The sequence below is a fragment of the Protopterus annectens genome, chromosome 13.part0, assembly GCF_019279795.1.
Source record: "Protopterus annectens isolate FY-2018-M chromosome 13.part0, PAN1.0, whole genome shotgun sequence".
In the NCBI taxonomy this organism is placed as follows: domain Eukaryota; kingdom Metazoa; phylum Chordata; order Ceratodontiformes; family Protopteridae; genus Protopterus; species Protopterus annectens.
Window position 1 is genome coordinate 320,784,865 of NC_056747.1, and position 18,030 is coordinate 320,802,894.

Below are 18,030 nucleotides of genomic sequence, written 5' to 3' on the forward strand. Positions count from 1 at the left end.
TTTTTCATTCTTTCTTTTTTTGTCTTCTTTATCTAATTTTTATTCTTCTTCCACCACTTCTAACAAGTCTTCTCTCGGTTCATTTCCTTCTCTTTTTTCTTCACTTTCCTTATTATTAGTTTGAGTTTTAAACTCCATCATCACTTATTTCAGAACCTTTCCATATTTTCTCATTTTTATTTATTTTTGTCTTCTTTATCTAATTTATCTTCTTCTTCCACCACATCTAATATTTCCTCTTTGTTCATTTCCTTCTCTTTTTTTATTTTCCTTATTATTAGTTTGTGTTTTAAAATCCATCCATAAATGTCTAGTTTTGTTAAATTTTTTCAACATTTCAATTCACATCTTATAGGTTCATATGTTAGTACTAGGCTAATTGCCCCTTGTGGACCATTTTAAGCCTAGCCAATTACCCCACGTGAGAATCAAACCCTGCACTTTGTATTTGCCAGGTAAATACCTTAACCATTATGCCATCCTCCCATCCTTCTTCTTACATCATGACCTAGTTCCTCACATACATAACATTTCTTTTTATATAATTTATTTATCAGATGTCCTTCTTTTCCACACAAAAAAAAAATTGTTTTGGTTGCCCCCAGTATTTTACCATACCCTTATTCCCTTCAGCATTTATCATACTTGGAATATTTATAATTTTGTCCTTTTCTGTCTTTAACACAATATTACAATCCCATCCATCAGTCCATAAACCCCTTTATCATAAACCTTTGCAATGTCCAGCACTCCTTTACAGAAGTGTTTCAAATGCCTTTGGAAGTCTCTCTTTTTACTTCTGTTTGAAATTGTACAGGAATATTCTTTTTTGTTTCCCTATTAAATGCTTTTAATACATATAAATTCCAAGGATTACAGATCTCAGTCTTTTCATATTCCCCAAACAATTTTTCATTGTATAAACAGTCTCAAATTTAATTTACAAAATGACTTTTTGTTTGTAAGTATAAGTGCTCTTACCTCTTGGGCTTTTACATCCAAAGGAACCATTAAGTTCTCCCAAACTAAATTACCTATCCAGTTCTATTTCTTCATCTTGAATCCTCACAAAAATTTTTCTCCTTGAATTCTCTTCAGATTTTCTTTTCCATTACTACCCTTGGATCTTCTTTTACTTTTTCAGCATAGGTTTTCCTTTCCATCTGGCCACCATCCTTAAGATTGGATTGTGGTTTTTCTTTCTCTGTTTTATCCATAATATCTCCTCAGGAAACATCTCCTTCATTTTTCATCTTGCTGTACATCACCATCTCCTTCAGTAATCCATTCTGCAACCGTCCCAACAAGGGGTTGTAATATCACAAGTTTCACCCCTCAATTCCTTTTCAGCTTCAGCAACTAAGTTTTGCTGAAAAACACTTCTGAATTATACATGATTTTGTTTCTTCTGTCAGCACTAGCTTTCAGATCTGTGCCTTCTACCAGCTTTTCCTCATTGTACATCATCCTCCCAGCTACCACTGTCATAGAAATGGGACATGCACACTCACTCATTGGCTCCAAAGCTATGAGAAGGGGAGTTCCCCAGTGCCTTAGCCAAAATTTCCCGTAGTAGAAGAAATACTGCCTTGGATTTCCCCTTGAAAAGAGGATGCTAACCTAGTGGATCTAATGGAGTCAAAAATGATAAATAAATAATGAAATGCCACAGACACAACTGCAGCACAAATTAAGTGCCACAGTCACATGTGCAGTGCTAGTGAAGTACCAGAAAGTACAGCACTAATGAAGTGTGTGTCACAAACACAAATATTGCACAAACTAACAGAATAGTGCACCTTATTCCCATTTAGTCCTCATGTTAATATTTAATGCAGCCACAGGGCACAGATGGATAAAGGCCTTACTGCAACCCAGATGACCCATGTTCCACTAAAAGCACAAGTGCTGCAGGGGCTACATGGGAAGTATGTGAATAAGTAGCCAACATCAGCTTACTCATCATGGGGGTAGCAAGTCAATCTATGATCACTGCAAGAGCAGAGTTAGCCTGGCAAACTCCATGCAGCAAGCACTATGCTGCTTCATCAAGAGGAGTGAATGGAAGCATGCATGCTCCTCCCAAAGGCAACAATTACGGAGCATGAAAGGCTGCCATAGAGTGGTGGGGGATAAGCAATTCCCTGACAGCAGTTTAATGCTGTATCAGTGTTCACAATCTCCTTACCAGCCCGGATCTGAGAGGAAACTAGGGTGGATCCAGCAGACCTAGTGAATCGGAGTGGAGCTGGTTGCAGTTGATGCTCAATTGCAGAGAGGAAAAAGTATTTAATAATCATTAAAACATCTAGGGTATATTACACAAATTATTTAACAAGATCTGTAAGTTACTACTGAATGTGTTATATCCTGAAGAGCTACTCTTCCAAAAACTGTTCTGTGGTTATTCATAGAAAGCATTCACAGTATAACAGTCTGACATGTCCCACAATAAATTAATGCTATATGACTTTACACATCTGCCCTATTGCAAGAGCATTACCCACACATTACCACCCTAGCTAAACATATACTTATGGTCACCACTCAAGGATAACCAACATAGCTTTCTTATGCACCATCCTGGTTAACTGGCAATTAAAAAAGAATGAATAAATGCACAGGGTGCGTATTGTACAGGTAGAATATCAGGTATGTGTTATTAAGACACAATATCAGGTGTGTGTTTTACAGTTAAAATATTAAGCCACTATTGTGCAAGTGCAATATCAGGTGCCTAATGTGTAGGTACAATATCAGGTACCTATTGTACTATAAAATATCAGGTGCCTAATGTACAGGTGCAGTGCAGGGTGTCTGTTGTCCTAGTACAATATTGGATGCCTAATATACAGATGCAATACCAGGTGACTGTTGAAATTCTGAGGGTTATAATTGCCATCCTAAGAATAACAGAACTGCAAGTGTAAACTAAGGGGCATATACTAAGTACAAGGCTGTGGTATCTCATAGTATTCTTATTCTCCAAGGTGCAACAGTTTCAGAATTTACATATCTATATCTATCTATATATCTATATATCTATATATATAGCTATATATATATATGTGTGTGTGTGTGTATGTATATATATATATATATATATATATATATGTGTGTGTGTGTGTGTATATATACATATGTGTGTGTGTATATATATATATATATATATATATATATATATATATATGTGTGTGTGTGTGTTGGGGGGGGTCTACCTGACATTGCCAACAGTCCAGAATGCTGACAACCATATGGCCGACACCATATGATCAACATTCGGAATGCCAATAATCCAGAACTGGCATCTCACTAAGTGCGGAATGGAAAGATTTCCATTCCTGCACTGTAGTGTGATCTCGGAATTGGTATATTAAAGTTACGGGGGGGGGGTGGGGGTGGGGGATGTAGTCCCCCTGCTAGCAGTTGAAAGGAAATTTTATTTTCCTTTTACGTGGTCTACTTACAATGTCGAGATTTCGGATGTCGGTCATATGGTGTTGGCCATATGGTTGTCGGCATTCTGAAATTATGGCATTGTGAAGTAGATCCATATATGTGTGTGTGTGTGTATATATAAATATATATATATATATATATATATATATATATATATATATATATATGTGGGTTTTTTTTAACTTAATTTGTTGCATTTGTTGACTGCAAAAGTCCGACTCTGCATACAGTGCCCTTTTCAGTGGAAACCTAGGAGAAAAGCCCAAGTCATACATTTTAAATAGAGATTTATACATAGTGTTGAAAAAACAGCATTTTACAAATTTATACAGTCTAGTGAATAAAGTCATTTTGTAGAGACTTATACAAAGTCATTTAACAGTATTTTAAAAAGTCTTCATTATAATGTACTCGTTTCTGGTAGTATAGTAAGGCACAGATACAGATTATTGTGTTTAGAAAAGGAAGATGAGCATAATTGAATACACAGATATAAATTTTAGTGGACAAGTAGTATTGTGTATATGCAGACATAAATTTTAGTGGACAAGTAGCATTCTATACTTTAGTAAACAGCTTCATAATAAAGACATACAATAGACATAAAGCTGCAGAACAGCAGCATATGTTTATGCTTTATTTGCTTTTTGCTAGTCAGCAATTGGTAATGTAGACTAAAGACTGATCAAAGAAGCAAAAGGACTAGAACTGACTGAAGAAGGAGGAGATGAAGTGGAAAGGATGCTATAGATGATTGTAAGGATTAAGTGAGTTGGAAAATGGCGGGTATTAACTATGGCGAGTGGGTGATAGTAAAGAGAAGAGGAGTTGTGAGAAAGAGATGAGAGTGAAGTCATTGAAGGGTAGAAAGATGTGTGGAATTATTGTTTAGTCTAGGAGTACTTATCCACAATTAGTGCATGGGCCGTACCAGAGATTCTGCAGATGTGACATTAGCTTCTGTTTACCATATTTGAGATGTTCTAGTTTTAGAGAGAGAGGTATGGTGCTCCATGGTTTGGTGACAACATTTGAGGAATAGACTGTCACCAGCTGTATTGTTGAATTTATCGACAAGGAGGAGCAGCATTTGGGGAGAATGAATCGGTCTAGTTAATTTGTATGGCTGACAGAAACGGATAGTTTTGATTTAAAGATGTGGTTATGGGTAGTTGTAAGTTGTAAGATAGTAAGTGGGGGATTTAGAATAAGTTTAGTTCTCTTAGTGTTAGGCAGTGGTGGGATTTTTTTGTGGATGATTTACTGTAAATTTTACTACTTTGTGATAACATTGAGCTTTGAGAGCTGAAAGACTTGTAAGTTGGTGAAAATAGGGGGCTAAGTAGAGAAGTGTTGGGAGTAGTTGGTTAGAGGTTAAGTGTTTTCTGGTTTGGTCAGTGAGGAAATTTGTGACTATATCACAAACTTCATTTCTGGTGAGTTTTCTTTACTGTATATTGGATGTGGTAGTGAAATTTTAAGCTACTGTCAGTGTAGATGCCAGGCAGCATAGTGTGTGGGAAGATTTCAATTTTAGTGTTACTTGTCAAGAAACTATCAATGGAAGATGTCTTGGGGTGAAGAGAATAAATTTTCTTTTTGGGGCTAAGAAAAAATTGTGAGTTGGTTTGCTAGGCCTGAATGGAAGAGAAGGATTCTTGAGTGATTTGTTGCAGGTAGTTAAGGTTTTGGGTGCTAAATATTATGCTAGAGTCATCAGCATACTGAATTATTGTGGCTGATTTGGAAGCATCTGGGAGGTTATTAATGAAGATGCTGAAAGGAATGAAACCAAGAAGGAACCCTTGGGGGATGACTGTGAAGACTGGAAGGAAAGTAGAGAAGTCTTTGTGCCATTTTATAGCATGTGATCTTTTAGCAAGATAGCTGTTAAACCATGTGGTAGAGGTTTTATCAAACCCTGCAATTGATGATTTTTGCAGGAGGATTGGGTGTGAGACTATATTGAAGGCTTTGGAAAATTCTAGGAAGAGGGCAGATACTAGCCTTCCTTCATTCATATGCGTATTTACAGTATTAGTAAAATATAGAAGGGCTGTAGTAGTGCCATGATGGGGCAGAAGTCATGTTGGGAGCGAGAGATGAGGTTATTTTTTGTGAAGTGTTGAGAGAGCTAGGATTGAATGCATTTTTCTAGAATTTTAGATAAGGGGGCAGGATAATAATAGGGTGGTGGTTGCCAAGTTTAGTGTTATTTCCTTCATTATGTAGTGGTAGGATATATCTTTTTTCTATAGTGTTGGGATGTATGCTTCAGTGATCGAGCAGTTTATGATTATAGAAATGGGATAGGCTATAGCCTCAGTAGCCATTTTTATATATTCAGCAGGGAGATTGTCGGGTGCTACGGTGGTGGATTTTAGTTTTAAGAGACGGTTTTTAATGGTTGAGGTGGGAATTGGTTGTACTGAGGAAGAGGGCAGAGTCACAGGTGTTGTTGGGGTTGGGAGGATTGTGGTGTTTGATTAGGGATGTGACTCAGTTTTATAAAGTTGGCATTAAAGAGATTGACACTGATTTCCATGTTGTCAGGCACTGTGGGTTCAGGTTTGGTGGCATGCCCTGGTTTGAGTTTTTTGTTAATATTTGACCAGAAAGCCTTTGAGTTCAGATGGTTTTGTGACTGTAGGTTAGTGTAGTATTTTTTTTGGCTATTTTGATTTGGTATTTAGTGTGATTTCTAAGTTGCCAAAATATTTTTGCTGGTTGTTTTGCATTTCATTGTTGATTCAGGTATTCTAGGCTTTGTCTTTGAGTTTCATTAGATGTTTTGTGGTTTTGGTCAGCAAAGGGGCTGGTATGGATGGCTTTTATACATTTTGGTTTCAAGTGGGAACTAAACTGTTTGTAATGTTAAAAAAAAGTTTCCAGAGAATTCAGTAACATCATCATTTAACAATAGATCCTTTAGATCTTGCGATTTAGAAATGTTGTAGGTTCTGGAAAAGTGTTTCTTTTTGGAAGTGGCAGAGATTGCATACTTAATTAAGCTGATGTGGTTTGGGAGTGTGGTTTTGCGCTATGATGACAAAGGTAGCAAGGTGGTCACTTAGACCATTAGAAAGAGAGAGAGCCATAGGAGAATATGTTAGTGGGGAGACATTTGTTCAATCAAGTATTGAGCCTTTGTTTGTGTTTATGTAGCGAGTGGGAGAGGTAATTAGTTGGGTGAGGCTATAGAGGTTGATGATATTTTGAGGATAATCACAACTGATAAACAGTTGACATAGACATTTCCTAAAGTTGTCTTTTTTTTGGGATATTAGAGGTGACCCATGATAGAAATTCGTCAGCAGTGCTGATGTTATTTCAAGGAGGGATATAAAGTTCCATTATGGATAGGGGTTTTGTAGGGACTCAGCTTCAGTAGAGCACTAATGTTTTCAGCATTGTTAAAGGGGGGTGGGAAGAGAGAGGAAAGGTTAAATTGCGGAGTATTTTTATGTAAGATGGGTACACCTCCTGCTTTTTTTTTTTTGCCTGTCTACCCTTAATATGTTGTAACCGGGTGGTAGTATTTCTTTGTCTGCAATATTGGGATTTAACTAAGTTTCTGTAGCTATTAGTATGCCAGGGGAGTGTTGGGCTATCCATGCATGCAGCTTGGTTATTTTATTGCAAATCCTTCAGATGTCCATGTGGAAAATTTACAATGAGAATATTTTTGGAGCCAAGGGAGGTTATTTGGTTTTGGTTAGTGGTGGAGTTGGCAGTAGACGGTCTTAGATCAGGGTGTATGTCACCATGTAAAATTAATTTGATAGTATGTTGAGGGGACATGTGTTATAGAATTTTTTTAAGCGTATTTTTGTTTTAAAGTAGGTAGAGTTTGGATCTTAAGTTTGAAGCAATGAATAAAAGAGATGTGGTGGAGTGATGAAGTTATGTAGGGTTGTGTTATTTGTGGTGATACATGGAGTAGGTAAAAAAGTGATTGTGGTAGGATAATATTGTTTGTATGCATGTGGCTGGAAAAGGAAAGCGGGCTAAGAAAGAGTTAACAGGATTGCTAGGTGTAGAAAGGCTATGGGTGAATGAGAGCGAAGATATGTGAGGGTGTGGTAAAAGGTTAATTGGTAGTTGAGGAGGAAGTTTAGTTATATGCTAATTAGAAGTTTGATGTAATTGGTTAGTTGTCTAGATGGGTTTCGGCTATGGGGAGTAGGATTGGGGTAGGATAGAGGAGCACTGTGAGTGTGAGCTTAGTGAGGGTGAATGGGACATGTTATACCAAGCAAGAAGGTAAGGTCACACAAAATTAAATGAAAGGCGGGTTTATGTATCTGTTATGGCATGCATGATTGCCTCACTGCAGGCTGGATGGCAGTGAGACTTGGCCAGGGAGACATATATGCCACAGACCATGAGTGAATATGCCTTCATTGCCAGCCTGCCTTCAACCAGGCAAATTTTCTGTGCAGGTCACAACCTCCGTCAGGGCCCTAGAATTCAGCTTATTATGCAAAGCTAATATTAGCATTGTTCTACTGTTTCTGTAGTGTAGTTTAGCTGTATAAAAACGTTATACCAGAATTAGCTTATTCATAACCCTAGCACAATTTTATCCTTATTTACATAGCTTTTAAATGTTTTAAACCCTTCATAGCATTTTTAATTTCAGTCACTAGTTAGCTGTCATTGTTTTTATTTCTCCTTTCAGGTAATTACACAGAAGTGCTGCATTTTAGTACATTCTGCCTCATGGTATCATCAGAACTGATGTGTACCATATTATAAAATATAAACTGATTGCAGACGTCATGATTTTTTTCATTTGTTTCCAAAGCCCTGAGGCATAGATACTGTATTCTTAGTTCAGTAGTTTGCATTCTTTCCAGGCTCTTTCTTCTTGTTGTTCTTTCTGGCCTGCATTGTCAAACTAGACTTCACCTTGGAAGTTTGCTGATTCAGCTCGCTGAGAGAAGGGCAGATATTTCAGTCAGTTTCTGAAAGCTTGGCTGCCTGCCACACTTTTCAAGAAGAAATGTTAAAATATACTTGTGTTCACTGAATATTAACAGTGTGATGTCTGCCATATCAGATTTAGTAATAATGACATTGAGGTAGTGCTGCTTTCAGTTGTAACCTGCTTCACAGCATTTAAATTACTTGCACTGCATCCGTACTCCTCCATGTACGGAAAGGATTTTATACAGCTAAGAGCCTGCATGCATGTGGAGGGGGATACATAATTAAAATGACTTACAATACATAAAAAATTAAAAAAAAAAAAAACGTTGCCAGAACGTTCTATTTAATTGGCATGTCTATCAGTTGTACTACTGTAATCACCCATTCCAGGGCAGAATTAGGCCTGGTATTACATTAGTAATGCCTAGACGGATGTAGATGAGGCAGGGACCTGAGAAGCAGAAACTTTATGCAAGAGATTGGCAAACATGGAGGTAATTACTAAAATATACCTGTATATAAAAAAAAGTGAAAGAACGTGCTAGAAAATAGACATAATTAAATATAAAAGATTTATTTTAACATTTGTATAGAAGCAAACCACTTTCTAGAAGAATGTTAAATTAATTTCTTACTGTAGGGAAACTGGTATGCAATGTGTCACTAACTGCGTGAAATGCAGAATGTTTCACTAGCACTTCAGTATATTTTAGTACAATAAATTAATACTGTAGAGCCAGGTTGGATGAGGAGCTGACAACTCAGGTTAACAAACTGAAAATAGAAGAAATCCAAAAAATAAATAAATAAATAATGTTATTAGAGGACTCATAACATTTACACAAATGTTTGCACCAGAATGACACTCCAGAAGAATGGAAATGAGGTTTGACAATGCCCATTGGAAATGTTTGAGTGACCTAATACACATACTTACAAGCTGTGTTCTTTAGTGCAGTGTTCTAATGTTATATTACATTTCTTGCAAGAGGATACAGATAGGGCTGCAGCTGTTATTACACAGAGCAGTTATAACTGAGAAAACCATTGGGTCATAAGCTGTTTATATTTTTAGATCTGATCAGTAAAGCTAAAAATCAAGCTGGATTTGAGTTGCAATGTTTACAGTTGTTGACACGTCTTTTAATATGATATATGATATGCTGTACCATGGAAAATAAGTGAACACAATGTTTAGCAAGGGATTTAACACCCATTTGTTTAAATGGATAACGCATGAAGGTATTAAGCTTTGCTGTATCACAGCCCCAAAGTCTAGGGTTTGGTCCTGATCTCTTTGGTGTATCTCTACTGTTTTCATGTTCATGTCACTCTCCTAACTTGCTTCTTAAGTTGATTGAATAGTTTAACTCGTGGGCCTTATGGATCAGATCACCTAACAGATGATTCGATAAATGCTTGTTGTTTGTTGGTAAGGTGTGGTAAGTTAATGGAAGGGTGTTAATTGCCAGTTATACAGAACTTCATTTAAATGTATTGTAAGGGTCAAATGTTGGCTTCTTACTTTTTAACATTAATACAACTGATTTTTATATGGGTAATACGGCCTCATAGACTGTATATGCAGACACAGTGAAACTGAAAGGTGACTAGGCAGAAACAAACACCAGGGATGTGCATGTGGTCAACACTGGACCATATTTACAAGTGTTTGACAGAAAAATGTTTAAACTTGAGGGAATAAATGCTGTGCTGTTCATTTTTGAAAGGCTAAATATTTTTTCACACATATTTTTCTTGTTGTCTCACTTATTGCCCTTCATATGCTCCTTTCCAGTGTCCTAAGCTATACTGATAACACTGCATGCCATATAGAAAAGATGTAGGGGCATTAAGGTAAGCCAAAGAAGGCAGAGAGGAGATAGTTGCATCCTAATGCATCATGATCCTGAGAATAGAGTAAGCTTCTCTTCTTTGGCCTACCTTAGATCCCTACATCCTTTTTACATGGCATGCAGTGTTATCAGTATAGCTTATACACATGTGCTACCAAATGTACAGCTACCTTGCAGATGTTTGCTGCTCATGGCATGTAGTGATGTTAATAAGGCTTGTATAAATGTTCTACCACATGCACAGTCTGTTCTGTAGATGACATGCCCACGTCTCCCTTGATTTTGCCAGCTAAGCACAACACTTGTCCTAAACCAGGGCTGTAATCTGACAGAAAGCCTAGTGACCCCTAGGAACTGGTGAACCAGCATTAACCGGCTTATTACCCTCCCCTAGGCTCAAACCTTGGGTAGTTCCTTCATTGACCAGGCCCAGTTTTTAAAGTGAGGACTCCTGGATTACATGCTCTATGCCACTGAGCTGACCTCAGAAACATAAAAAGTTTGTTATTCATAACTAGTTCTAATGTGCTATCTTAAATTGAGATACGAGTTCAAAACAAGTCACTGAATATAGCATCAGTAAAACACAGTTCAGCAAAAAAATTGTACGTTTAATATGTGTTATGTGTTGCTTTAAATAAACTCTTCACTGAAATTAACTTATTGACAAACTGTAAAGTAAAAAAATAAATCAAAGCAGAAGTTGTATGTAAATTAACTTTTTCTATTGTATGCTTCCACACGCCTCTACTTTAATGTTTTCTTTTCATATTTATTTATTCTTTTGCCTTTCTGTCACCCTCTGAGAATACTCTCTCCCCTCCAAGTAACCAGTTCATTACCCTGTTTGGGCTGTCAGAGGAAAGACCACCTTACTGGGGACAGACAGTATATTAAGCTCCTTCCACTATGCTGTTTCTAGGATCACTGCTGGCATATGGACCTCAGAATAAAATTTCCTCACCTCCATGGTAACTTGTCTGCCTAGTGATCTAACCCTCCAGGGGCAGTCAGTGAGATACTGTGAGACTGTACCTCAACTCCATACCTCAACTCCATAGTTGCACATTGCATCCTCTGCAGTCCCGCTCATCTTTGCCCTGGAGTATACTCTGCTATGCTGTCTGCTGCATACCAATAACCTGGCAGGTACATAACTCTCCAGCACACATCCCTACACCCTGAAAGAGGTGAGTAGACACAGCTCCTTTATCCTTCCCTCACCGCACATCAGTTCCAGTAGTGCCTGGTCGTCTGAGTCATAGTCAGGGTTTTATCCCTGTATGCAGTGCTGACATTGCCACACTCCCTACATTAATAACACAGATCTAACATTGCAGCACATTAGAGAATGAGTTTCTCCCCTCTTTTTCCCAGTAAAAGATTTTTGAAGTTCCGATACTAAATGTGGTAAATCATTCTACTCTTCATGCAGTTTGTTTAAATAACTTAACGTTGACGACTTCAATTTGGTAAAACTTTGTTCCCCTGCATTCATGTCCTAGATTATTTCTGACCACATTGTGATACAGATGGATCAGATTCAGTGACCTGACATGAATCCTTGAGACACACAGAATAGAGCTGGTAATACTGGTAGATAAATAAATACTTGTATTCTGGAACCTTTAATGGGATGCTCAGGCTTACATTCCCTTTAATTATGCAGAGAATAAGAATACAGGAATAATATATTAAAATGCTTGCACAATAAAGGAAGGCTTACAGAGCCATGATTAGCTAAAAGAATACTCAGAGTTCGGTGCAGGAGCACATAAGAATTAAAAACTTTATAATCAAGTTAAAGGATTTCCTGAATGGACCCAGAGGTGTTAAAATGCATTTCAAAGCAAAGTGAGAACTAATGCAGATATGAACACATCTTTTAAGCAATAACCAATGAACGGGTATTAGTATATTGAGGACTTACTCAAGGTTGGCTTGGTTTGATCCCGATGGCGAAGCCCGAGTGATTAAACAAAGCCAACCATGGGTAAATCCTCATATACCCACACCCACGAGTCAGTTATTGCTATTATACAGTGACATTATTTAAGATAGAAATTGCTTACTTTTCTTAAATAATGTCTTTGTAGTACAGCGGTGTAGTGTTCATTCTTGTTGTCTTCTCATTCGTCTGTGTTTGTTGATGTAATACACATGCATATGGGACTTACGTTCCCACGCTTCCACAGTACATCACTGCTGTTGAAAAGCAAAGGAGAAAGGAAGATCTCATTGCATTTTTTTTCTAAACTATAAAATCCTGACAGTTTAGAGGTACCAGAGTGACAAGACAGAAATACAAGGAAATCAGGTATGTTTCTTAAGTTTTGTAGCACCCATCGGATTTTCCTTGTATTTGATCTGCCCTCCGTACTTCTCAACCTCTTAGCTCAAGAAATGTGAACAAAGCTTTAAATAACAGGGGGCAAAGGCCCCTAAATAGGACCAATTGTAAATGTTGCTCTTATAAACTTAGAAAGCTGCTAGAATAACAAGACTTGTATCATCGTCCTTTGTCTGCAGGATATGAAGTCTGAAACTCAAACACATGTCATTATTTAGTATCTTCATTCCTCAGTGATTTGTCAGAAAAAACACAAATTTTATGAAGAACAGACCAAAAATATGAGGCACAAGTCTGGACAGTTGAGATGAATACCTCCGTAGTACATGCTAATAGAAGAAACACTGGTACTTCAGTCACCAGACTTTTTTCTATTGGTTTATGCTCGATTTACAATGGACACGCTGGTTAAGCAGATCAATCAGCATGCATGTTTTTGAATACTAAAGAACTATCATTGTATACTTGCCAATATGCTGTTATGCTGTATTATTATTATTATTATTATTATTAATAATATTATGCTAATTTTGACAAGTGTACAGACAAATGTATGAAGCAAATAAAACCGCAAGCACTTCCTAGTACACTTCTTGCACTCTGGCTGCATATTACAACAGCTGTCATTCTAGAGCTGCAGATGATAATGGTGTGAAAGTAGAATTAATAATTTATGCTGATTTGTTACGGGGTACTGAGACCTTAATAAAAATTTCTAAAGACAACTTCCATGAGACTTGCATATGTGTCTTATACTTCTCAGAGCTTGTTGGTACAGCTCACAATGAGCCAGGCTTATCTACTTTTCTGGGTTAGGGCATTTCTAGAAAAATGAAATAAGCTAAGATGATGAATAACCTCAGTGGATGGTCCCCGAGGCAAGATTAACTCAGGCACAGCTTTATCAAATAAAACAGATATCAAAGAAGTTTAAAATTATATGAAGTCCAGTGGAAACATTTCAAGAACTACAGGCACATTCCATATACTCAAATCATTCAGAAGGCTTTACAGGAAAATAATTCAAAACATAAATATCTAAGAAGACATAATTTCTTGGTAAGTTTGCCTCTCTCTCTCTCTCTCTCTCTGTCTATATATATATATATATATATATATATATATATATATGTACACACACACACACACACACACACACATATATATATATATATATATATATATATATATATATATATGTATAGAGCTACATTTAAAAGCAGTGACTCCGGGAATGGTTTTAAAAATGTGGCAAACAAATTCTTGATGTCTTGTAAATTAATATCACATACTAATAACAATAAGTTTACTGTTATAGAACTCTGGGTAAACAAAATATTCAAATCCTTATATGAATAAATACAGCTTAGAATTAAATACATTGGGTTGGATTCCATAAGAATTGCTCTCAGTGCAAGTATTTCCTGTTTCTAATGACTTACTCTCAGGGTAAGTAACATACACTGAGGGCCAGATTCCAAAAGACCTGTTCTCAGTGTAAGTGGTCATTTATACTACGAGCAAGTCTTTTGGAATCAGACCTGTTGACTCAGTCATATTCCTTAAGTATATCAGAGCTGTAGCTTATACTTTTTGACTGTTACATTATGTAGTTACTGCAAGATACCAGTAGCATGCATTGCATGCACTGTAACTGCATTAAGTTTTATTATTTACAAAGTATATAGATTTTTGTATAACTTCTCAAGAGAAATAAATTATTATCTAAAAGAGGTTTCATTTCTCAAGCTGGGAAATCCTGCAAAATTATTTACTTAAATATTGTATATTGTTCTATCTGAGCATTTTTGTATTTTATTTTTGTTTTCCCACGTTTATATTTGTTTTTCATGTTTATTTGAAACTTTAAATGCTTCCAACAAAAAGCTATTTGGGGAAAAAACAGAAGATGTAAATGCAGGCAAATTTGTGGCTGCAACGCATGTAGGAACTAACCAACATGTATGTATTGTGATTGTTGTGATGGGAGATACAGTGAGAGCGCGTACGAAGCATTTCTGATAGAACACTGTGGTATAAATCAGTTAATGAACTGATGAGTTACGGAATGCTTATTTACTTTTTTGTTTTTTAGGCTGAGTGTCGAAACTTCATCAAAGTGCTTCTGAAGTGGGATAACAGCACGCTGTTTGCATGCGGAACTAATGCGTTCAATCCCATCTGCACTAATTACAGTGTAAGTTGATTTTTCTAAATACTCGTATGAATGCTGATCATTATTTTTGTTACAATGTATTTGTCATAGTCTGATGTGATGTGAAGGGTAAAGGATTAGTGGCAGTCATCTTTCTGCCTGTTGCCCTCTTAGTTGTTTGGCACTATAAATATAAACTTACCACATGAAATTCTAGAAGTCATCACTATATAGCAACTGTTCACCCACAATGTCTGCCCACTACCCTCCTTGGAGGAAATGATTTGGCACCTTATTAACTTTAAACTGCTTCTCTTTACTAATCGTTTCTTGTCTGCACTAGTCATTCTTAATAATTCCATAGAGTCATCTTGAAGGTTGTTCATGAATTAACCACCCACCTATGTGAAAACAGAGTTCCTTATGTCACAACTGATTTACCTTCCCTTCATCCTGTGTATCTTGCTTCTTGTTTATTGCTCTAAGTCTTGGGTCCGTCAGTCATTCAGCGATACTCTTTTGGTACTGTCCATATGCAGGAGACACAACCATGTATTGCCTTCTCATGCGCATGATATATACGCACATGAAATATGTACACATATATATATATATATATATATATATATATATATATATATATGTATGGCTTTGATTTTTCTCCAGCCTCACCAGTTAACTTAAGATCTTATGTCTGCTTGACTCCTGCCAACATTTTCATGTCCGATCTTACCACTAATTTCAGAACGTTTCCCTTGTTAGATGCATGTCTTGCTACCCATAGATGTCCTGACATTTTCATTGCATTATGGGCCAGTTTCTACCATGTTGCAGGGTCTGCCAGCCACTGAGTAATTTTAGGCTTCATCATCTGCATGGGTTAACCTGACCAGAGACCATCAATCTGCTCACTCAAAGACCTGTAGTATTCTTTTTCCCTGGTCTTGAAAGAGCATAGACTTTCCCTGGCATCAGCAAGTTGCATGCATTTGTGTGCATATTGGCCAAGGTTTTGATGCAAACTATCTCAATGATAGGGCCAGGGATTGCTGTCCTTTTGGTTAGTGTACTTAGGTCTGTTGTTCTGGTGATCTGAGTTTGTTTCCAAACTTTGATTTATTGTGATCTTGCATTGACACATTACCTGCATGTGTTAATGAGCCAGACCAGAATACTTACTGTGTGTCTGTGGTTTAGAAGGAGTCCTGATTAGTAAGGTAGCAGAGAAGATTGCATATAAGTTCATTTGTCATTAGTTCTATTTGTCAAAGGTTTATACAAACGTGGGATGTGCAGCAGTTTTCCTTGTAGCTAGTAAGTTCAGTTCCATATGATTGATTGTCGACCGTTATGACTCTGTGTCAGTTGTGGAGTCCAGAGGTTTAGACTTGTAAACATTGTTTGCTGTACACTACTACTGTGTAGCTTCTTTTATCACTGTACTTACATGTACTGAGTAGACCAAAATAAAGTGGGTTCAAGAAATTCATCTAAATGTTAACTGTTGACCTATTCATTATCATATTATCATTAAAATGACTTTGTTGTTTCTTTTTATAGTTGAGGTGTCTTACACCATTACATGCATTCTGTCTTATCAATGTCAACTACTAGTTCATCATTTTGGCATCATTTTAACAAGATTCTGAAGTATTCTTGAAATTACTGTTAACAGTTGTTTTGTTTTCACCTCAATTGATATTCATAGACATTTCATCCATAGTGAAGTGAATTAAACCGATCCAGTATTTTCTTTTTTCAGTAGTTTAACCAAATGCAGGTAAATATGCATCTCAAATACAAGTTTTTTACTTCAAAAAATGTTTGTTAACACAAGTGCAAATGCATTTACTTGAACACTTTCTCTCTTTAAATATAGCTCTCTGTATGCAAAATGTTTATGAATTGCATCCCTTTTTTAAAGATTCTATGCAGTTATGCTTCTGAGTTTTGACATTATGTATACAATCTGTCATTGAATTGCAGTCATGTATGGTGAAAGATATACACAAAGAAATATACACTCAAGCATAGTATTCAGAAACACATAACACCCTAAGCAATCCTGTTTCTATCAGAGTGTCTCAGTATGTTATGACAGACTGCTGTAGTGTTACATTGATATGAACCTGTCTGGCAAGTAACATTACCACAGTCTGCTGGATAACACTGCATGCAAATGCAGCATCCTGGGAGCATGGCTAATGTAAAGTAACCATGTGGTCTGCACCAGAGCCTTACTTATTTTGGCAGAGCAAATCAAAGACCAGCTCTACTGTCCTGTTTCAGAGCAGAGCAGTGATGAGTAAATGTGGTAATTTTATAGTGCACATACATTGTGTCTATGGCAGTAGTAGGTCTGTTAGCACCACAGCAGATAAATATTGCAAAGCTGTGCAGGCTTGTGTGTGTGTGTGTGTGTGTGTGTGTGTGTGTGTGTGTGTGTGTGTGTGTGTGTGTGTGTGTGTGTGTGTGTGTGTGTGTGTGAAAAGAGATTGTCAACATGTGTGTGTGTGTGTGTGTGTGTGTGTGTGTGTGTGTGTGTGTGTGTGTGTGTGTGTGTGAAGAGATTGTCAACATGTCTGTGTGTATGTGTGTGTGTGCGTGCGTGTGAAAAGAGATTGTCAAAATGTCTGTGTGTATGTATGTGTGTGTGTGTGTGTGTGTGTGTGTGTGTGTGTGTGTGTGTGTGTGTGAAAAGAGATTGTCAAAATGTCTGTGTGTGTGTGTGTGTGTGTGTGTGTGTGTGTGTGTGTGTATGCGTGCATGCGCACATTTCTGTGTGTGAAAAGACATTGTCAAAATGCCTGTGTGTGCGTGTGTGTGTGTGTGTGTGTGTGTGTGTGTGTGTGTGTGAAAAGACATTGTCAAAATGTCTGTGTGTGTGTGTGTGTGTGTGTGTGTGTGTGTGTGTGTGTGTGTGTGTGTGTGTGTGTGAAAAGAGATTAACAAAATGTGTGTGTGTGTGTGCACGCGTACACGTGCGTGTTTGTGTGTGTGAAAAGACATTGTCAAAATGTGTGTGTGTGTGTGTGTGTGTGTGTGTGTGTGTGTGTGTGCGTGAAAAGAGATTGTCAAAATGTGTGTGTGTGTGTGTGTGTGTGTGTGTGTGAGTGTGTGTGTGTGTGTGTGTGTGTGTGTGTGTGTGTGTGTGTGTGTGTGTGTGTGTGTGTTTGTGTGTGTGTGTGTGTGTGTGTGTGTGTGTGTGTGCAAGCGACGTGTTTGTGTGTGTGAAAAGAGATTGTTAAAATGTTTGTGTGTGTGCATGCGTGTGAAAA

The 18,030-nt window shown here is 37.2% G+C and overlaps 1 protein-coding gene across 2 annotated transcripts in view; it reads left to right on the forward strand.

Annotated features, from left to right (window-relative positions):
- Positions 1–18,030, forward strand: part of SEMA6B (semaphorin 6B) — a 1,264,941-nt gene that overhangs the window by 898,456 nt on the left and 348,455 nt on the right. For both annotated transcript variants that reach the window (XM_044053908.1, XM_044053909.1), the window contains exon 7: positions 14,693–14,794. In XM_044053908.1, the coding sequence (XP_043909843.1) occupies positions 14,693–14,794 (102 nt within the window). The remainder of the gene's footprint in view (positions 1–14,692; positions 14,795–18,030) is intronic.